Source organism: Pseudorasbora parva, chromosome 1 (assembly GCF_024679245.1).
Source record: "Pseudorasbora parva isolate DD20220531a chromosome 1, ASM2467924v1, whole genome shotgun sequence".
Lineage (NCBI taxonomy): Eukaryota > Metazoa > Chordata > Actinopteri > Cypriniformes > Gobionidae > Pseudorasbora > Pseudorasbora parva.
In genome coordinates, this window is record NC_090172.1 from 1,364,709 (window position 1) to 1,388,219 (window position 23,511).

A 23,511-nucleotide genomic window follows, 5' to 3' on the forward strand; every position below is an offset into this window, starting at 1 on the left:
TGCTGTCATCAGCCCTAACACTCTCTGAAAGTGTTTCACAGTGAGTGACTGACCTAGCTTTATCTGGTTCACGGTATCCAGGATCGTTTTTATCCTGGGAGGGGATAGCCGAGCCAACATTATTTTCGTGTCCCAGACTACCACCAGAAAAGTAGTGCTCTGCAGCTTATAGGTGCCAGCACACATTTCTTTCCGTTCAACCTTAGCCCCAACACTCTCATATGGGCGAGAACAGCATCTCGATGCTGAACGCCCACTGTTTCGACTATGCTAACACCAGCCAATCGTTGATATAGTTGAGCACGCGAATGCCCTGGAGTCGCACCTGAGCCAGAGCTGCATTCACGCACTTGGTGAAAGTGTGGGGTGATTAAGCTAGGCCGAATGGCAGCACTCAATACTGGTAAGCTTCGCCCCCGAAAGCAAACCTGAAGACCTGTCTGTGCTGCGGAAGGATGGAGATGTGGAAGTATACATTTTTTAGGTCTATTGTGACACACCAGTCCTCGGACCTGACGTGACACACGATCTGTTTTATCGTGAGCATTTTGTTTAGCTGATGCAGATCTAAAAATAGGCCTTAACCCTCCATCCTTCTTTGGAACTATGAAGTACCGGCTGTAAAAGCCCGAGCGGCCACGCTCTCTCTTTGTTTTGCTCGGTGTAGGTTTGAGAAAGGATGTACTCGGCTGAGGCTGCCCCGCCCGACAGCCCCAGAGGGACATTTTGATTTATTTATTTATTTATTATATATATATATATATATATATATATATATATATATATATATATATATATATATATATATATATATATATATATATATATATATATTTCACATCTCAATATCAATATCCCCCAGCAGGTCTGCTTGTTTTATATGCTTGCAGGGCAACCGCCGTATACAAACCGGCAGCCGCCTGATCTGCTGCCAAATATGCCCTACCCCCAAAGCCGACTTTTTTTTTTTTTTTTACCGGCTTGTTGTGGGCAGCTGTGGGGCTGTGTGACGATGTGGACTCGGGGGAGAGATAGCTCGCAAGCGTCTCTTCCCCGCGAGACATCGTCGCCCTTTCTGAACGATAGATGCAGACCCATAATCTACGCGATGCCTCGGCAAACACGCGATCTGAGCCACTAAACTCAACCCCGTAATCTACACGCTGCCTTGGCAAGCGCGAGATCCGCGATCGAGTCATAGAATCTATATTGTAGACCCGTGATCTACACGCTGCCTCGGCAAACGCGAGATCCGAGCCACTAGATTCAGCCCCTCGTAATCTCAAACATACTGTCTGCTCGCCATATATATTGTTCTTTCTCTTTCTTATTTTATTTATATATTTATTTATTTTTTGGCGAACTTCTTGACACTCGGCCGGCCAGTCTAAACTTAACCTGGACACAGCGCGAGTTACACCAATAGCACCTCTTTTTATGAGTGTGTGTGTGTCGTTTTCTTTTGGCAGATCATCATCAGCGCTAGCAACATCCAGTTCCTCGGAGCTGGAGTGCTGCTGCGTTTGTGCCTCAGCGCGAGCGGAAGAAAACCGCAGAGCGTGCTTCCAGCTCGCTAACTGAGGCATGAGATCCAGCGGGTAAAGGCAGAGATAGGGGATCACCCGTCTCTAACCCCGCCACTAGATCCAACTGCGATCCCCAGGACGCGAGCCTTCGCTGCGCCTCGGCAACAGCGGGACCCGAGCCCTGAGGACCGCGAGCCAAAGCACTCTCCTCGAAGAGTGCCCGGCGTGATCTTAATATGTGCATTGGGAGTCTCTCGCAATGCTCGCAGCCGACCCCCTCGAGAGCTGGGCATGCTCGAGCCCCAAACACATCACACATTAGGACGTGTGTATCCCCACCCGTGATGTAACGTGGGCAGGGAGGAACACAACACCTATACTGACTTGCCATATTTCTTTCTTTCTTTCTTTTTTTGAACACACACACAATAAATGGACATACAATTCACACAGAGCGCTTGTGAAGACACAGAAGCTAGTGACTGTTTGGTCCGGGCATGCTTTATAGCTTCCTGGTCGATGACGTCACCCGCCCGTGACGTATCGTCCCGCTATTGGACTGATTACACAAGTGCTTCATGACATGGCACGCAGAGGCGTCCCCTAGCGTTTTGACGCAGCTCGAAGTTCCCTCGAGATAGGGAACTAAAAGAGCAAAATGTGGAGAAGGGGTGGAGGAGGGATGCTGATAAACTGTTAACAGAACGAAGGTAAGACTGCTGCGTATATATATATGCCATCCACTAAGGTGGTGGCCATCTTAAAAAATGGCCGCCATCTTGGAATTTCAAGTAGCTGTGGGTGGCTTATTGTCTAGTGACCATCAGAGACTGCTCATGCCAATTTTCACGCTTGTATCATAAACTGAACGATTATATCACTTAGCCGCTCCACTGAAAGAACAAATGAATGTCACATAGACACGGAAATTGTAGCTTGTTTGAATATTTGAGTATCAGCTAAGGTAAATTAAAAGCAATACTCACATATCCACGTATCAAGTTATTGACGTTAGCCTACTCGTTGAAGAAAGAGAAGGTTCAACTGTCAGTTGAAATTGTAGAGGACTATGAGATTTTTGACAATATCAATAGCATTAGCCTCACAACCATTACGCGGACATTGTCCAAACACAGAGTGCGGATGAAGCAGCTCTACACCGTTCCCTTTGAGAGGAATAGTGAGAGAGTTAAGGAGCCCTATTCACCTTTCCTCAACCCCATAGTGGAGTTCTTTTCTGCATGGAGGTGGAAGGTTTATGACCATCAGCCACATGACCAGATGTCCCTCCTTGAAGCCATGGATGCTGGCTGCAGGGACATCACAGTTCATCACATCAGGAGGCAGGGACATCACATCACAATTGCCAAGGGTGGACCCGACATACTACCGTAAATCCTCTAATATAGACCCGGACTTTTATTTTACTCAAGTGCATCACGGTCCAGGCCTTTATTGGAAGGAGGCCAGGATTAGAGACAGGCCTCAATTTCTATTTAAGCAAATCAAAGTACCAGTAGAATGAATAAAAATTAGATTTTGCATCTATTTCAACCTATAAAATACTAGGTTCATTTATTGAAAACGTGCAGTTACCATAACATTATGGTATGCATACAGAACATTAACAACAAATACCAGTAATTTAGGCTAAATTCCAGTGTAGAAATATGGTAACAAATACGTAGCAAACATAGGCTACCAGAAGTGCACTGTAAACACTTAACCATACACGGTGATAATTAGGTTATTGATTCATAACAAAAGGCAACAGACACCTTACCGCTCCAAAGTTTAACCATTCCTGTCTCGTTTGGTTTGAAGTAAAAAAATCCTCCAATTCTGTTTAATCCTCACCCTCCTCAGTTTCCTCCTCCTCTTCATCTCTCCCTGTAAACTCCTCATCACTCGTGCCAGCCTTTACAACAAGTTCATTATTGTACAGCTCCTCTTCGTCCTCCTCATGTTCCGCTACGCGTCTGTTCGCATCCTTGCGCAGGCAATTGAAAAGTCTTAACGTTACTTGCGGCCTGATGGATGGGTTCTCTCCCACGTCAACACAAAGTCCTTTTTATAGATATTTGCCTCGCTGCTGTTTCTCTATCACACAACTGCAAATTACAGGTTAAGTCAATAGGTAAACACACTTCATGAAGTCACAGGCGCGAGCCGCGTCACATACATGAGACAGCCTATTGCCTCAACACAGCTGTCAATCAAACATCATGCAAAAAAAAAAATAGACTGTAAAAAACAATTTTTATTTATTCCAGTATTTGAGATGTTATAATAATTTAGTAATTATGTTAAAATAATTTAAACAACTGTTATTTAACAAATATTATTATATTTGTATAATAAACTGAGGGGGCCTGTCATTATACGCCCCTGATGTTGAGGCCTGCCCAGAAAAACATTGGTTCTAATAATAGCCCCGGCCGCTATTAGAGACCGGCCTTTATTTACCTTCGGTGACAGCGAGACCGGCCAATGTTGGAGTCCCGGCCGCTAATGGAATACAGGCCAATATTAGAGGATTTACAGTAAGTAGTTTTATCCCAGGTGCATTGTCTTTGGTAATATCAGATGTGATGTTGATGAAAACATGTCACCTAACCCTAAAGATTGCAGAAAGTAGATACAGTAATTTTGTTACTGTACGTTTTTTAGTCCTTTTTTTTAAACCTTTTTCTGTTCTATCATACAGTGTATCTACTGTACCTCCTGCAGTAAAGAGTAAAGAAAAACAAAAACACTGAATTGCTTTTTATTGTAATGCTTTTGAATGTGAACATGTGAACACTGTACCTGTGGACATACAGTTCCCAACCAAGAAATTTAGTGTAAAAACGGTGGATTGCATGTTTTGCATGCAAATACCAGTAAAACTGAAACATAAAAGTCTATGGAGTTTTCGTAATATTAACAATAGCCAGTATTTTGAATCCTGCTGTACTTTGATTGACTGCATGTACCTTGTGAAGTTAAAACAAGTTTGATAGAATAATTACATTTTGAGTCAGATTTCCATTGTTTTGGTAAAGTTCGTTTGTGCAGATAAAGATGTGTTCTGTTTTGTTAGTAAGTATATATTTAACAAAATATGTGATAAGAAAATTATCCATTTGGCTAACTGTGTTTTGTAGATGTTAGTCTGTGTTAAGAGTTTAGAAAAAGTTTCTGAAATATGGGTTATTTTAATTATATAAAACACATCTGAATACCTCTTAAGCAAACTATGGAACATGAGCTGCTCTGAAGCAGGTTATAGAGTGAGTTGCTACATACCCTGAAAGTTACCTCCGTTTTTAGAACCGAAAATTAAGGATAACTGCTAACTTACAATTAAACATATGTATGTCACATAACCTGCTTTCTGGAATACCCTGTTCTCAATCATGGCCTTACTGTAACACTGGGTTAACTCAATAACGAGGGAGAACTTCCAAATGCAGGGTAAGACTTAATAAAAATAAGAGTCAAAATAATAACAAAAACACCAGGGGAACACAAGGTGCAGAACTGAGAACACGAAGCAAACAGTCATACTACAAGGACAAAAAACTGACAATCAACACAGGAAACACTGAGGGTTATATACACTAGATAACAGAGGGTTAAAGAGGAACAGGTGTGAGAAATAAATATATGGCAACAAACAAGGCAGCAATAGAAACAAAAGCAAACAGGAAGCTTGTGCTGTACTGAAAGCAGTTTCTTGAAGGAACATGCTAGTACCTGTGAAGAATAGATGTCCATGTGATGGTCCTCATGATGGTTAACTCGCTCTACTCTGACAGATACTGTGTGTTTCTTGCCACTGGAGTCCCAAGCGTGCACAGAAAACACCTTGTGGCCTTCATGAAGAGTCACTTGTTTCTTGAGTGTTACAGTCCCATCCGTGTTCACATCAAACCACTTGTCAACGGACTGAAAGAGCGTTCTTGTTCTTCCATTGCATGTATTGAAAATTACTGTCAGAAAAAAGACATTCAATTGGCACAATAAAGCATCTTGTCACATGTAAACGTGGTTCCCTATATCGAGGGAACTTCGCACTGCGTCGAAACAATGAATTTGGGGATGCTCCCTAAGCATCAACGCATTTGAAGTATGAATGAAACTAGTCCAATCCTGATTGGTATTACGTCATGACGTAGATGTGACGGAAAACCCGGAAGCTATAAAGAGGAGCCCGGCGCATTGTAGCGTCAGTTATTGCTCTTCAGCATAACGCTCTGTGTGTGTTTGAAAGACTGTCTGTCTATTTATTTTTGTTTGTCCATATATATATATATATATATATATATATATATATATATATATATATATATATAAAAAGACTGATATAAAGAGAATAATGGCGACCGATTTCAAGAGGTGTTTGTACCCGAGTCCCTGCTTCATGTGTTCAGTGCCTGGGTGTTCAGCATGCTCATGCGGCTCTCGAGGGAGCCACCTGCAGTCATTGTGAGCTGCTGACACTCAGGGTGCTGCCGTCTAGGTTGGCGGTCTTTGACGAGACTGGCCAACCACGTGAGCCCCGTGGTTCTGGGCCCGCGGCCGCCGAGGCGGCCTGGCGTCGCAGATCATGGGGCTCACAACTGGATTTGTCAGCGGAGATTGAGACTGCCGAGGCACTTTCTCATTCTTCCTTTGACAGTTCAGAGGTTCTCCCACCTCGTTTGGAAGCCCGCGAAGCGGCTTCTTCCCCCGGGGTGGAGAATCCGATGTTGATCCTCTCCGGGTCCGAGGAGCCAGACGAGATTAACATCGAGACGGGTGGAGCGGGATATATGTCGCCACCTCATCCACCCGCCCAAGAGGAGCTTATCGAGGTGCTGACTCAAGCCGTGGCCAAATTAAACATCCATTGGCCACAAGAGAGACAAGAAATCCAGCCATCAAGCAGGCTGGAGGATCGGTTTCTCTCGTGCCGGGCTCAGACACCTCATTTTTTCCCGACCTGCATAATGAGTTGTGCAGGTCCTGGAACAGGCCATATTCCGTGCGTATTTCCAACCAGTGTTAGATTATGCAAATGTTCTGGGGGCACGTGAGGCCGGCTACGGGACGATGCCACGGGTGGAAGATGCTCTCGCGAGCTATCTGTCACCCGAATCGGCATCGTCCCTAAAAGCCCCAGTACTGCCCACCAAGCCGTGCAGGGACACATCGGCGTTGGTGGGCAGGGCATATATGGTGGGGGGTCGGACTGGTAGTTCCCTGCACACATTATCTATTCTGCAGGCGTACCAGGCCGACCTCCTAAAAGAGCTTGATGAGGGTGAGGGTCCCTCTCCGGAGGACATCCTCAAGCTGAGAAGGCTGCTGATTTGTCTCTCCACGTCACCAAGGAGATGGCCGGTGCCATCGGCTGCTCCATGGCCTCAATGGTGACCTTGGAGAGACATTTATGGTTAAATCTATCAGGGATGAAGGAGAAAGATAAAACTTTTCTCCTGGATTCCCCGATCTCGCCTTCTGGCCTGTTCGGCGATGCCGTTAATTCGGTCGTTGACAGGTTTCAGGAGGCGAGGAAACAATCAGCGGCCTTTCAACAGTTCCTCCCTCGTCGGCCAAAATCTGGGAAGGGTCAGCCGTCAGCAAGCTCTTCGCACCGACAGGTGACAAAAGAGAGCGTCGCCTCTAGAGCCCCTCCTCCGGGAGCCTGGCAACAGAGGAGGCACTCTCACCAGCAGGCTTCTGTGCAGAAGGGCGATCTAAGGAACGTCCTTCTCGCTAAAAAGGCTGCTGGGATGAAGTCCTAGCTGCGGGGGGACTTCTAAGAGCGCCTCTCGTGCGGTGCTCTCGGGGGGAAAACGATGTGGTAATCCCGCCGTCACAGACGCTTCGGGCCACATTGTTTTCCCACGGGCATGTGGTGCTCCAGTCGTCTCGAGAAAGACCTGCGACTGGGCAGCACAAGTATCCAAATACCGAAAATCGTATACTGCTCTCTGCCAGGCATCCGCTTCAGGGAGCGAAAAACGAGGTTCAGTTAACACCCGAGGTCGGCCTCGAGAGGCTGATTCCCTTAGTAGATTATCTTGGCGCATGGAAATGCCTTCCGAATATATCCACATGGGTCCTGCGTACTGTAGAAATAGGGTACAGACTGCAGTTCGATCACCCCCCTCCAAAATTCAATGGGGTGACATGGACTGCAGTGGTGCCAGAGCGGGTCCGAGTAATGGAACAAGAAGTAGAATCCTTGCTGACAAAGGGCACCATAAACGGGTCCCACTGTCGGAGAGGGAGGCCGAGTTCTACAGCCGGTACTTTATAGTTCCAAAAAAGGATGGAGGGCTTCGGGCGATTTTAGATCTGAGGTATCTGAACCCGTCTCTGAGGAGATTCAGGTTCAAGATGTTGACTATTCCCATCATGGTGAGTCAGATCCAGCCCAAGGACTGGTTCGTCACGATAGATTTAAAAGATTTAAAAGAAATTTTCAAGTCTCCATCCTTCTTTGCCACAGGAAGTTTCTGAGGTTCGCTTTCGGGGGCGAAGCGTACCAATATCGGGTGCTTCTGTTCGGTTTATCTCTTTCCCCTCGCACATTCACCAAATGCATGGATGCAGCTCTGGCTCCACTGAGACTTCAGGGCATCCGTGTACTGAATTATATCGACGACTGGCTAATATTGGCTCAGTCGTACGAGATGGCAGTTTGACATCGAGATGTAGTTCTAGCACATATTCAATGCTTGGGGCTGAGACTCAACACGAAAAAGAGCGCAGTCCAGAAAATGAGTTTTCTGGGAATAATACGGGATTATGTTTCGATTCGGGCGCAACTGTCCCCCGCGCGAATCAAGACCATTCTGGCGATAGTCTCAAGAATAAGGCTGGGCCAAAGCATCACTGTAAAAATACAGTTCCCAACCAAGAAATTTAGTGTAAAAACGGTGGATTGCATGTTTTGCATGAAAATACCAGTAAAACTGAAACATAAAAGTCTATGGAGTTTTTGTAATGTTAAAGGAGTACTTCAGCGCTGGGAAGATGAATCTGTATTTAAACTGGATCCTCAATGTAGTAGAAATGTGAAATTATTTTTTTATTTGGTGCCTTCTAGACTGAGAAAAGACAAAAAAATTATTTTTGTTTCATGGGGATGAAAGACTACAATTCCCAGAATGCTTCGCTGCCCTATGAGGCCATTCCCAAAGCCACCAACTTGATTACAGTGACTGAGTTAGAGAAGACACTACAATTAAAAACTGAACGTGTGTGTTCAATATAATGAGTGAGTCGCCGCACGAGTCTCACAGCACTGAGCACTAACTGCACGAGTGAAAAAAATGAGCTGATGAGGTCTGGTGATGAGAGCTGAGGTAATCACGACTACACTCACAGCATACATTCACAACGCGAGTTCAGTCTGGCACGCGTTTCAGTTCATGCCTTTGCAAGCTTACCTTTCATAGAAATTAATTTGAGAAGTTAGAAGAATTTACATTGCTCACCATAGCTCCGTTTAAATGAGTGCCTGTAGCTGAGCTCTCCCTGCAAGCTGAGTGTTATCTCCCATCCCCCATGCGCAGATTCAAAACATGCGGATATTGCTTCCTCTGCTGGCTGTAGTCTTTAGCCTTTGGCCAAACGTTCCTCCTATGATGCAAATATCGTCAATTTGCATCATAGGAGGAATTTTTCCAGAAATAAAATGCATAAATCTCTTGTCTCAGGGGGATATGAGGGGGGAAAGCACAATCATTTGAATATACTCCAGGGTTTCTACTGATACAAGGCCATATGCTAATCACTGAAGTAACCCTTTAACAATAGCCAGTATTTTGAATCCTGCTGTACTTTGATTGACTGCATGTACCTTGTGAAGTTAAAACAAGTTTGATAGAATAATTACATTTTGAGTCAGATTTCCATTGTTTTGGTAAAGTTAGTTTGTGCAGATAAAGATGTGTTCTGTTTTGTTAGTAAGTATATATTTAACAAAATATGTGACAAGAAAATTATCCATCCATAATCCCTTCTTCCCCCGGGGTGGAGAATCCGATGTTGATCCTCTCCGGGTCCGAGGAGCCAGACGAGATTAACATCGAGACGGGTGGAGCGGGATATATGTCGCCACCTCATCCACCCGCCCAAGAGGAGCTTATCGAGGTGCTGACTAAAAAAGGGATCCTGGAGAGAGTTCGGCAACACGTGACGGCGGAAGAAGGGAGACTGTTCCCTTTTGTGCCCGGTTCGGGCCTTGAGGGTTTATCTGGAGAGGTCAGCTCAGTGGAGGAAATCAAACCAGCTGCTAGTGTGTTTTGGCTCACCCAAGAAAGGGTTGCCTGCATCAACCCATATTATTAGTAATTTAGATTTTACAGGCTATAGCTTTGGCATATCAGGTGCGCAATCTGCCTTCATCTATAGCCTTGAGGGCCCATTCCACCAGGGCCTCCTCGGTGGCCCTTCTCTCCGGAGTCCCTATGCAGGACATCTGTGAAGCGGCCGGTTGGGCTACTCAGCACACGTTTATAAGATTTTACAGCTTACACCTCCCTGCGACACCAGGCGACAGGGTACTCCTGTCCTAATTGTGCCTGGTCTCCAGTTTCACAATAGGGCAGGCGTATCCTTGGTGTGGCCTAGTGGGTACTCGTTCCCCAAATTCGTCGTTTCGATGCAGTGCGAAGTTCCCTCGATATAGGGAACGTCTCCGGTTATGTATATAACCCTTGTTCCCTGAGAGGGAACGAGCACTGCATCTCGTCGCCACACCGCGTATCGCTTCATCGCGATAATTGGCGCTACAATGCGCCGGGCTCCCCTTTATAGCTTCCGGGTATGCTGTCACATCTACGCCATGACGTAGCGCCAATCAGGATTGGACTATTTTCATTCATACTTCAGATGCGTTGATGCTTAGGGAGCATCCCCAAATTCGTCGTTTTGATGCAGTACTCGTTCCCTCTCAGGGAACAAAGGTTATATACATAACCCAAGACGTTCCCTGAGTGGGGAACAAGATGCTGTGTCAGTAGCTGATGTTATGGGAACACACTCTGAGACAATGATCTGAAATATTGTTGTCGAAAATACCAGAACATCAACTTCATGATTAGTCAGTAAAAAAGGGTTGCCAAGTCAATACTTTTTAAAAATGTAATGATACCAGCTTTTGTGTTCTGTAGTCATTAACACGTGTGTCCACTTCATGGTTACGACGAGAACACTGTCCCTGGATATTCTAACAAAATATGTTCAGATAAATATCTTTCTGAATAAGAAACATCTGAAGAACCATGGCATGTATTGTTGAGGCACAGGTGATGCAGTGTTTTGGATGGTGGCGCTAGTGTCATCAGTCAAGAAATTGGTGTGATTCTATACAAGCTTCATAGCATCAACTACTCATGAAGCATCAGTGATATACATCATTAATCAACACTTATTGTGAGCTTCAACGCAGCTGTAACGTGTATGCAGGGATGAAGCTAAGTAAAGCTCAGTGTGTTCAATCAACACTAATGAAAGCAAATTTAGTAGATACAATGCATGTATAAAAATTTAATGAAATGTTCAAATCACAATTAAGATCTCATTGTGTAGACATATTAGTTAACCAAATACTAAACTCTTAATGTTCATTTGCTTCAGTGTTTAGTTTAAAGAGATCAGCCTACCTCTTCCTAGTCGTTCTCCTTGGTGAAAGTCATCTTTGTCCACTTTAAAAACCAGCAACTCCGACTCAAAGCCAGGTGTACATGAAGACCCCCCCGCATAGTCACACAAAACTGCCTAATTTGAAACAATATTAAATCTCATTATGTAACATATATACACTTGAAATGTAAGGTATTTTCATTATTAATCACTTCCAACACAACTGCATTCCTTTTTACTTTGGCACAAAACTTCTTTCAAATGACACAAATTCTTGTCTCACTCGGATACAAACATGATGCACTGATGGAGATTTGGTTCCTTGCCACTTTTGCCTTTGGCTTGATCAGTTGGGGACACTAAAATTTCGATCTACGTTTTTCAACTAAATATCCAAATAAAATTAATTTATCAGGTCTTAATGAATTGTATAGCCTATAATACTGATCTGTCAACATTGTCACTATATGATAAATTAAAATAAGCTGATAACATCACTGTTTTCTCCAGAGCTGCTGTACAACTGAATCAAATTCTGTTGCATTATTTTCCTGTTTACTGTGAAGCTGCTATGTAATTACAGACCAGTTTGCAGATTTACATACTTTTCTCAAGTCGAGTCAAGTTCAAAATCAAACTAAATTCAAAAACATCTGCAAGCAGCAATTATTGGGGCCAGCCATGCCAATAAGGCTGGGAGCATCAGATCAACTGCAACAATTTGCCAAAGCATAGTTCAGCATAGTCATTCTTGGCATATTTCCTCAAAAATTTTTTTTGCTGTGGCATAAAAAAACAACAACAACATTTCTTCTATGAACACAAAACCCAAAACTTTTTGTCAGCACAGTCTGAAAAGGACACAATTCAATTTGGGTGAAAATCGGTCAAAGAGGAGTTTTTAAAAAAAGTAGGTTTTGAAAGAAAATCTAAACGGTGGACAGGAAGTTTGGCCAACTATGGCAAAATTATTTAATTAGGATCATTTTCAGAGACCAATCTACTTTGAGTGTTTAAAAATGAGCGAATGACCATTAACGCATATCACGTTTATATAATGAAAAACTTAAATGCAGAAATAATAAGTGATTTATTTGACAAAATAAAACAAACACAAACCAAGGGGAAACCAATACAGAATAACAAAAACCCAACTGGAACCCAACCATACCAGGAACCAGGAACCATGAGACATGAGACAAGACAATGATCCGATGAAGACTGAAAAACACAAGCAGCTTATAAAGGGGACAAATCAAGCAGGGGAATGAGGGAACACAGGTGGGGGGAAATTAAACCAATAATGAGATAACAAGGGGAGGGATCAGACAATGACACGAGCACATGCCCAAAATAACAAAACACCACATGTGCTATACAAGACAGGACAGGCATGTGACAACGCATTCCATGCTCTGGCCCACAGTGTGGGTATAAATAAGGACATGGAATACCGCATCCTCGCTTTTCTGCTGAGGAGCAAAACTAGTGACTTGGTCTTTCATTGGAAGTACAGCACCTGGTGACCTGACGTATGTCTCCGTTCCCTCCTTCGTGGGTGGTTAATACTCAGGTGAGAGCGTGTGCTGTGATTCGGTGACGTGGGAGCCTGCGTGTCCTGTCCCCCATTACCCCCCCCCCCCCCCCCCCCCCAGCCCGCTCCTGAGGGCCGCGGACCCCGACGTCGTGGTGGTCCGGTGCAGGTCGGGATGAGAGGCATGGAAATTTTCAAGCAGGGTTGGATCAAGAATATCATTTCTGGGTAGCCATGAGCATTCCTCTAGTCCGTAGCCCTCCAAGTCCACCAAGTACTCCAGGAGACCACCACGGTGCCGGGAGTCCAAGATCTCCTTCACAGTGTAGGCGGTGCCGTCTTCCATGATGAGTGGGAGGGAGGTCTCCTCGGTAACCCCAGGCTCTGTGGAGGGAGAAACAGAAGGGTGGCGAGGCTTTAATAGTGAGACGGGAAAAGTGGGGTGTATCTGAAACTCAGGTGGGTGGGTGCTGGAGCTGGTAAGGGACGGGGTTGATCTGCTTCGTGTAGGGGCCAATCAAGGCGCAATCTGATGTCCCTTGTGGACAGCCATACCGTCTGTCCCGGCTGGAAGATGGGAGTGTTGGAACGCTGAAGGTCAGCTGTCCTGTCCAGCTGGAGTTGGTGATGAGCTGAGTCCCAGACCCTCTCGCTCTCCCGGAACCAGTAGTCGACTGCTGGTACATCTGATGGTTCCCCCAACCAGTGGAACAATGGGGGTTGGTAACCGTGCACGCATTGAAAGGGTGTTAGTCCAGTGGTCACTTGTCGGGGGGAGTTCTAGGCATACTTGGCCCAACCCAGGAACTGGTTCCAGGAATTCTGGTGACCATGACAGACGGTACGGAGGAATCTGCTGATCTCCTGGATCTTCCTCTCCGTCTGCCCATTTTTCTGCGGATAGTAACCAGATGATAGACTTACGGTCACACCTAGGAGCGAGAAGAATGCCTTACGGACTCGAGAGATAATCTGTGGGCCTCTGTCCGGCACGATGTCCTCAGGGATTCCGTAATACCGAAAGATCACATTAAACTTTAACTGCGGTTTCTAAGGCCATGGGCAGGCCCTTCAGGGGGATGAGCCGGCATCACTTGGAGAATCTCTCCACAACAACAAGGATACAGGTATAGCCATCGGACACAGGTGTCCATCGGACACAGTGATGAAGTCCACTCCTAGGTGTGACCATGGCTGACTCGGAACGGGCAGTGGAAGGAGCTTACCGGCAGGGAGGTGTCAGGGACTCTTCGAGATGGCACACTACCGACACCCTCTCACGTACCTCCTGACCTCTCCTGCCATGTTGGGCCACCAGAAGTGATCCTGTAGCAACGAGAGGGTTTCATTGGTGTGAATAAGCGGGGTGCGCCGTGTTCGGGGGATGTACTGGAGTCCTGGTGGGAAGCCTGGCGGGGCGTTGATGGAGGCATTGGAGGAGGGCAGGGTTTCCTCGGACCAGGTGATGGGACTCATGAATATCTTGTCTGGCAGAATGGGTTCGGACCGCTCAGGCTGTTCCTCGGAGGTGAAAAGGCGCGAGAGGGCATCCGCCTTCACATTCTTCGAACGGGGTCGATAGGAGATTGAAAAGTTGAACCTGGTAAAGAAGTGGGCCCAACGAACTTGGCGGGGGTTGAGTCGCTTGGCATCTCTCAAATACTCAAGGTTCTTGTTATCAGTAAGTAACAGGAATGGACGTTGGGATCCCTCCAGCCAATGCCTCCACTCTTCCAGGGCCAGCTTGATGGCAAGTAGCTCCCTGTTCCCGATGTCATAGTTTCAGGGAGAAGAAGGCACATGGATGGAGTTGACTGGGCGTCCCCTGCTGTTGTGACAACACCGCTCCCCCTCCGGTAGTGGATGCATCAACTTCCACGATGAAGGGTTTGGCGGGATTGGGATGGACTAGGAGGGGAGCGGTGGTGAAGGCTTCCTTCAGGTCTTCGAAGGCCTTCGTGGCCGCTGGATTCCAGGACAGAGACTTGGGCTTATTGCGCAGGAGATGAGTGAGTGGACTGGAAATTTTACTGTAGTTCTGGACGAATCTTCAGTAGAAATTTGCAAAACCTAGGAAGCTTTAGAGTTCTTTGATAGTGGAAGGTGTTGGCCAGGTCCTGATGGCCTCCACCTTCCCCTTTTCCATCCGGATGCCACTGCTGTCAATGTTATATCCAAGGAACTGCACTGAGGGCTGGTGGAAGGAGCATTTCTCTGCCTTGAGATACAGCTGGAACTCCCTCAGGTGTTGCAGGACCTCCGCAACGTGTTGGTGATGGTCGGCCAGGCTCCGGGAGTAGATCAGGATGTCATCGATGTATACCAGGACTGACTTGTGGAGGAACTCCCAGAGCACCTCGTGGATGAAGTCCTGGAATATGGAGGGGACATTAGCTAGGCCATAGGGCATCACCAGATATTCATAGTGGCCGGTAGGGGTCACAAAGGCGGTCATGTAGGGCACTTGGCGATGTAGTGATCCGAAGCTCCACAATACAAACATAGCCCATTGGCCAACCGTCTTCTCCGTTCTGCTGGGGTTAGTCTGGTCTTTTCCAGTTGCATGGGTTCGGAGACTCTGGAGGGCGGACGGATTCTGGTCGACGGAGGGATGGCAGGCTCAGACACTGGTCCTGGTGTTCTTCGAGACACGCCTGCATACGACTGGCAAAGCGAATGGACAACTGGGTGAAGTGTTCTAGTCCGATGGAATCCTTGTATGCAGTGAGATGCAGCCACACGCAGGGATCCAATCCTTGATAGGTAGTCAGAAGGGATTTCCTGTTCCATCCGCTGGTGGCTGCCAAGGTCCGAAACGGCAAGGCATACTCATTTACAGACATATTATTTTGCTTTAAATTATATAATTGCTCACCCACTGAGGCATCCCATGTGGGCTTCCCGAAGACTTCCTTTAAATGAGGAATCCTGAAACAGGATAGCGATTGCACAATGGAATTATTTTGGGCATACAGGGTTTCGGCCCAACGCAAGGCTTTGCCGCTCAGTTCATTGCAATCCTCCGCCGATCAAGAGAAGGGCGCTAGCTTGGCCATGGAACTGGCAAACAGGGGTGACGTGGAAGAGGTGCTGGTGGATGCAGAAGTGTTCGCCGCCATAGGTGATGGTGATCTGGATGGTAAGCCGCGGCGAACAGCATCCACCAGTTCTTGGAAGGGATCCGGGTGACTCATACTGGTGCTCACGGTTGTGGTCCGGTCTTCTGTTACTGGTACAGAGTCTATGGAGACAAGATGGTGAGTATCAGGTTTATTGAACAACCAGTATAGAAGGAAACTTGACAGGGTGCAGATGGGCTGATGAGAGTTCGGGTTTGTTCTTGCTCAGGGTGCACGTGGAATGGTGCACGTGGAATCACTGAAGGGATCGCTGGAGTGGTCGAACACACACACCCTGGACACTGGAGATCACTGGAGACTGGGTAGTAAACTCTGGAGGCGGGTAGGTAACATTGAATGAGTCCTTAAGGTAAGCAGAAGAGGTTAGTACCTTTCTCTTAACGAGACCGGACAGTGACTGCGTGGGTGTGTGTGCCTTTTGTAATCCTGATAATTGTGGTGGTGATGAACTACAGGTGTGTGTGGTTAATACTCAGGTGAGAGCGTGCGCTGTGATTTGGTGATGTGGGAGCCTGGCGTGTTTGTGACAACTGCATTCTACCATCCTGAAAATATTTCTAAATTACGGCACATGCTTTCAATGCAAAATGCTGAACAGTTAGTACATGCGTTCATGAGCTCAACGCTAGATTAGTGTAATGCTCTACTGGGTGATTGCCCTGCTCGCTTAAAAAACAAACTCCAGCTGGTCCAAAATGCAGCTGCTCAAGTTCTTACTAGAACCAGGAAGTATGATCACATTAACCCTGCTCTGTCAAAACTGCACTGGCTCTATACATTTTAAAACCTTGCTAATTACTCAAAGCACTAAATAGTTTAGCTCCCCAGTACTTAAGTGAGCTCTTAGCACATTATACTCCATCACGTCTATTGCGGTCTCAAAACTCTGACCAGTTGATAATACCTAGAATATCTAAATCAACTGCAGGCGGTCGATCCTTTTCTTATTTAGCACCTAAACTCTGGAACAGTCTTCCTAGCATTGTTCGGGAAGCAGACACACTCTGTCAGTTTAAATCTAGACTAAAAACGCATCTCTTTACTAGGGGTGACCCCTAATAGTCGAAGATTCGATGCATCGATATGCAGGACCGGATTCGACCACTGATCTCATGGTCGAATCTTCGCGGGTGTTATGAAACGAGGATCATACCATTTTGGCAACATGGGGTGCTCAATATTAGTGTTATAAAGATGTGTCGCGGCGCTGAGTGATCGCCCCTTTAAGGGCACTGAGCTTCGCACCGGACGCGCCGCGCTTTTAAAATTCGAACACATATACACCGACAGCAGCATTCAACGCCTGTCCGTGGCGATTAAATGTATAATTCCCTCAAATCGTGAATGTACATACTGATTTCACCCTGTGCTATAAGATACACTCACCATGCAGCTCTTCTGTCAGAAGTCAATTCAAAATTGAGCTTGTGCGTATATAATGTTCACGTCTGCCTGAAGTGAGATACCTGAGACACGGCGCTGAGCTTCAGTCCGGTGTGAGATCCCTGAGACACGGCGCTGAGTGTCATAGGTTGACTCAGTATTTTTGTTTGTTTTTAATCAGAGACATTTGGGCCTTATTGTGTGCAGTGTTATGTGTGATGGTGTTTACTGTGTGCATTAATATATTGGCACTCTGAATTGTAGTGGTTATGTACTGTGCATCAAATTTGTAGTGGGTTTTATTTCTTAATTTGCCCTGCTTGGCCCTTTTTAGACACTTATTCATGGACAAACCTGGCAACCTGCTTCCTGTTTTATTACTATGCCCATATTTGGACTGTGCTTCCTCCCCTGCTAATGTGACTTAATTAATTCATAAGTACTTGTCACCATGCTCCACCTTTCTGCCCATATTTGGATGACACTTCCTGTGACTGAGTAACTTTATTATTGCATCTGCATTGCTGCTGATAATGGCAATTAGTGACTAATTGTCTAATAGCTGGCCATGCTTAGTTTGAAGGAGATAAAAACTGGTTCTCTGGAACAGAGTGGGTGGTGACGGCTAATCTGCTGCCATTTTGTGTTGAGTGCACTTTCCTGCTCTGCACATGAAGCCCAAGTTCCCAGGCATCTTTGGTTGACCACCGGTATACTGCAGCTGGATTCCCACAACGCTCTCTAATCCTCAAACCTTTCTCAACGCTCTCTAATGTTGCCTAAAGGGCCGTAATTATATTTTATTACCAAATATTGTGAATGGGGGTCCATTTTCTGTGGTGTTGGTGTTCATGGTGATCACTTGTTTTTAGCCTCAGCAATACCTATCTGATGGTTCCAGTGGATGGCATTGTCCCGCCGACTGTGGCTATCCTCGATCCTCCCTTAACGCTCTCTAACCCTCGAACCTTTCTCAACGCTCTCCAATGCTGCCTGAAGGGCCGTCATTATATTTTATTGTACTACAGTGTAAGTGTGACCTGCTATCTGTGACGTTAGTGGTCATTCTTGGTGCTCTCTTCTAGCCTCTGGATTATCCATCTTGGGCTCCTGGGCCCAGTGTTGCTGCGAAGACTGCCTCGGTGACACCGGGATCTCCCACGGCATTTGCTGTTTGTTGCTGAGAGTGCCATAACTTTCTCCTGTGGGTCGGACGACTGCCGTGATCTTCTGGACGTGTCTGTTTGATTCTTTTGGAGGGAGGACAGTTGGAGCGAACTGCTGTGAAGTCACCGAACTTTAACCTCTTTCCAAACGGCTTCAGAGACCTAATTTTAGTTGATTTGTTTCCCCTTAAGTAACACTGTTCCTAGTAGTGCTTGCTGTCCCAATAAAGACTAGTTGTTGTATCCACACATTGACTGTCTGTTTTGTTTCTCTGGCTGGGACCTGATTTTATTTAACGTTGGTCACTAGGTGACATGAGCTTCAGTGCGCTGTGAGACTCCCTTCAGGCACAATCGGCTTAAGAACGTGCATATAAACGCACTCAAAGTGTTCTTTTCCTCTCTAGGCAGGTATTTTTTTAGGTTTATTCATCAAAATGTTCTTTTATATATTTGTGTGTTCTGTTTCGATCGCGGCTTTTAAATGTTATGAACGGTTAATTTACGAATGTGTAGTGTAGCCTAGTTTTGATCACTTTATTACAAGTGGTGCCGTGTGTAAAGTAAAATAAAAATAGTCTTAGCCTCCTGCTGACTAGTGTCCTGCCTTTCCCAACCCGTTTATACTGTTTATTTTTTTTCCAGTCTATGGTTTACACACACACACACACACACACACAGATGATTCGACTTTTGGTCGACCATAGAGAGATTCGAATATTCTGATTCGAATGTGTAAATCCTTAATCGGGGACACCCCTACTCTTTACTATGGCATACACATAGAATATCAATTTATATTATTCAAATCAGTTGTAACAATCAATGATTGTTAGGCTGCATTAACTAGGTCAGATGGAATGGGGAATACTTCCTATCTAATTTGATTTCTGACTTGTAAGGTTGCCAGAATAATAATCATACACTGTGTGTTAATAGGCCAGAGGAGAAATGGCACGCCTACTGAGCCTGGTTTCTCCCAAGGTTTATTTTCCTCCATTATGCCCTGAAGGAGTTTTGGTTCCTTGCCACCGTTGACTTTGGCTTTTGGCTTGCTCAGTTGGTGACACTAAAAATTCAAATAAATATTCAACTATATCACGGATCTGCCTGCATTGACACTATATAGTAATTAAAATGAGCTGATGACGTCTTTGTTTTCTCCATAGCGGCTGTACAGCCAAATCAAATTCTGTTGCATTATTTTCCTGTTTAACCCTTTAAAACCAAACGTGTCGTCGACGACACAGCCAACCACGCTGTATTGAAGTTACTGTAACCCTTCAACCCTTTGCATTATCATAATTTAAATTGCTCCTGAAAGTAGACATCCTTTTAGAGGATTTTTAGATTACAAAACACAATTTAAAATGGACAAAACATGGCGAAGACAGTGTATACAAGATAGGAGGCTATTTAGTTTATCTTTGACACTTGGAAGGTGGCTGAGAGGGACTCTTCAGACCCAGAGACTGCATATTCAGATGTTGAGGAGGCATTTGTTGCTATCCTTGATCTAGACATGGATTGGTTAGTGAAGCTTGTCTTTTCTATGCTGAAACTGTGAGAAATGTCAGTGAAATAGGCATAGATTCAATGTTTTAGTTCAAAATACCACTGTTTCGCGCATCATAGTGTGTGTGCATGTGTGTGTGTGTGTGTACATGCGCGTATGCGTTGCATGTGTATGTGTGCGTTCATGTGTTTACATGCACTACATTCATGTGTTTGCGTGTGTTGTTCATGTGTTTGCATGCATGTTATTCATGTGTTTGCGTGTGTTGTTCATGTGTTTGCATGCATGTTATTCATGTGTTTGCATGTGTTCATGTGTTTACATGCATGTTATTCATGTGTTTGCGTGTGTTGTTCATGTGTTTGCATGCATGTTATTCATGTGTTTGCGTGTGTTGTTCATGTGTTTGCATGCATGTTATTCATGTGTTTGCATGTGTTCATGTGTTTACATGCACTACATTTATGTGTTTGCATGTGTTGTTCATGTGTTTGCATGCATGTTATCCATTTGTTTGCATGTGTTCATGTGTTTACATGCATGTGTATCCGTTCATGTGTTTACATGTGTGTGATATGTGTACATGAATGTGTTGGCATGTGTGTAAGTAATTATTTTTATTATTACTTCATTGTTATTTGGTTGTATTTATAACTAAATTTTTGTTTAATTTTTTTACAATTTTGTTTTAACTAATGTATTCTTTTATAATGGAAAATACATGTAAAAATATATTGTGAGTTTGAAATACAAGCTTATTTTGTTTTTTCCCCAGTGTGGCTTATACAAAAGCCCTCCACAACACCACCTCAGAGGGACCGTGGGGTAAAGAAAAAGGCTCCTGAGTGAAAACTCTGCAACACAGTGTCACAGAAAGACTTGTATATATGTATTATAGTTTATTCTTCAAGTTAAAAGTGTTTGATTCTTTCGTTCAGTGGGTTTTTGATTTTTTCTCAAATAAAAAGCAGTAAAATGTATTCCCGTTTTTGCATTTTTTTGCCTATTTAAATTCTATTTTCAAACTGACCACATACAGTGAGGGTCAATAACTGTAATTTTTTTTGAAAGCCAGTTGTCTTCTAAAAAAAGAACACCTTGCACTTAAGGTTAGCACATTCTGTTATAATTCTACAGTCAAAAAAAATAAATAATAATAATAATAGTGAAAACGCCCCTTTTTAGCTTCAGGTTCTAAAGGGTTAACACTGTGAAGCTGCTTTGAAGCAATCAGAATTGTAAAAGCGCTATATAAATAAAGGTGACTTGGCTTGACCTGCGGCGCATGGCCCTTGTAAGCTGAATAAGCAATGAATGCTAGAGTTATGGAAGAATGACTTGATTCGATTTGTATGAAGTGTTTGGTAGTTTTAGTGCATTTTGGATGAGAAATATTCTAATGTACCAAACTAAAACTTGTAATAAGAATTGTGTGAAGTTTTGAAAAAGTGACCAAGTATTGAGAAATGTGTCCTAGTGATAGATGTACGTCATGAGTTTGCTTTATCATAAAATCATAAGACAAAATATGGTAAACAGGTTGGGCATGCTGTCCATTGATAAATATTTGCTCTTAAATCAAGGTATTTTATTGTCATGCAGATCTTTTGCAGCTGTTATTTATTGAACACCTCTCTATCCTGCCCAGTGTCCCTGATGTTGCAACAGCTCTCGAGTTGATTCTTTACCTGTTTCGGTTACAACTGAGAGGAAAGTTTAGAGCAAAGGAGCCATAGTTTCAGAACTCATGTGTATGCTATTATCAAAAATATATGTAGGCTATATAATTCATATTTTTAAATGTTCATGTTTTAAGATTGAATGTTTTGGTCTGGGACAATGGTAAATAAATAAAAGAAGAGGTAGTAAAAAAAAGTTTTAATATGACCTTCATACAACAAAATATCCAAAAAGCCTGTTAGTTTTGATAAAATCAACCCTCGGCAACATAAAAGTGACACATTATATGAAATAAAAGCGGCAGCAACAACAACACAGATGACACTATTTCCCCTTAGAAGTTTGGATGTTATGATGGATGTTAAGTTGTAGATGTTATGATGTTTAGATTTTTAACCCTTAACTCTCAACTTTAATAAACATCTTAAAGAACGTGCATTTCTGTCAGGACCACTACCCTAAAATATGATTGATTGACTATTAGCATATATTTTAGATTGCCGGTATGGTTCCGTTCTGTGCACAGAACTCCCTGCACATCCATGCAGCCTAGCATGGATAAGAGTATAGGGAGAGCAGAGATAACCCCTCAAAGGGTAAACAGAACCGACATGATGTATTGCAGATATCATTAGTGCTCATATTAAATGTACAAAATAAATCAGGAATTTTAGTCTGATTCAATGGGAATTAGAACACCAAATCCTGACTGAAGGAGAGGAGGAGCTGGGGGTAGAGGAGGGTAAATGAGCTCTGGAGAAACACGATAGCTGCTGATAGTACTGAAGGATCTTATGTATGCTGATGGTACTGAATGATCTTATGTAGTACTGAAGGATCTTATGTATGCTGATAGTACTGAAGGATCTTATGTATGCTGACAGTACTGAATGATCTTATGTAGTACTGAAGGATCTTATGTATGCTGATAGTACTGAAGGATCTTATGTATGCTGACAGTACTGAAGGATCTTATGTAGTACTGAAGGATCTTATGTATGCTGACAGTACTGAAGGATCTTATGTATGCTGACAGTACTGAAGGATCGTATGTATGCTGATAGTACTGAAGGATCTTATGTATGCTGATAGTACTGAAGGATCTTATGTATGCTGATAGTACTGAAGGATCGTATGTACGCTGACAGTACTGAAGGATCTTATGTATGCTGATAGTACTGAAGGATCGTATGTACGCTGACAGTACTGAAGGATCTTATGTATGCTGACAGTACTGAAGGATCTTATGTATGCTGACAGTACTGAAGGATCTTATGTATGCTGACAGTACTGAAGGATCTTATGTACGCTGGCAGTACTGAAGGATCTTATGTATGCTGACAGTACTGAAGGATCTTATGTAGTACTGAAGGATCTTATGTATGCTGACAGTACTGAAGGATCTTATGTATGCTGACAGTACTGAAGGATCTTATGTATGCTGACAGTACTGAAGGATCTTATGTACGCTGACAGTACTGAAGGATCTTATGTATGCTGACAGTACTGAAGGATCTTATGTAGTACTGAAGGATCTTATGTATGCTGACAGTACTGAAGGATCTTATGTATGCTGATAGTACTGAAGGATCGTATGTATGCTGATAGTACTGAAGGATCGTATGTATGCTGATAGTACTGAAGGATCGTATGTATGCTGACAGTACTGAAGGATCTTATGTATGCTGATAGTACTGAAGGATCGTATGTATGCTGATAGTACTGAAGGATCGTATGTATGCTGACAGTACTGAAGGATCTTATGTAGTACTGAAGGATCTTATGTATGCTGACAGTACTGAAGGATCTTATGTATGCTGACAGTACTGAAGGATCTTATGTACGCTGACAGTACTGAAGGATCGTATGTACGCTGACAGTACTGAAGGATCTTATGTATGCTGACAGTATTGAAGGATCTTATGTATGCTGACAGTACTGA

At 44.1% G+C, this 23,511-nt stretch overlaps 1 protein-coding gene across 1 annotated transcript in view; it reads right to left on the minus strand.

The window, feature by feature from the left end:
- The window catches only part of LOC137082367 (cadherin-1-like), a 61,365-nt gene that overhangs the window by 36,962 nt on the left and 892 nt on the right, over nucleotides 1-23,511 (minus strand). Inside the window, exons 2-4 of the mRNA XM_067447712.1 lie at nucleotides 11,171-11,285; nucleotides 5,265-5,500; nucleotides 429-440 (exon numbers count right to left, since the gene is read on the minus strand). Of these exons, the coding sequence (XP_067303813.1) occupies nucleotides 429-440; nucleotides 5,265-5,500; nucleotides 11,171-11,285 (363 nt within the window). The remainder of the gene's footprint in view (nucleotides 1-428; nucleotides 441-5,264; nucleotides 5,501-11,170; nucleotides 11,286-23,511) is intronic.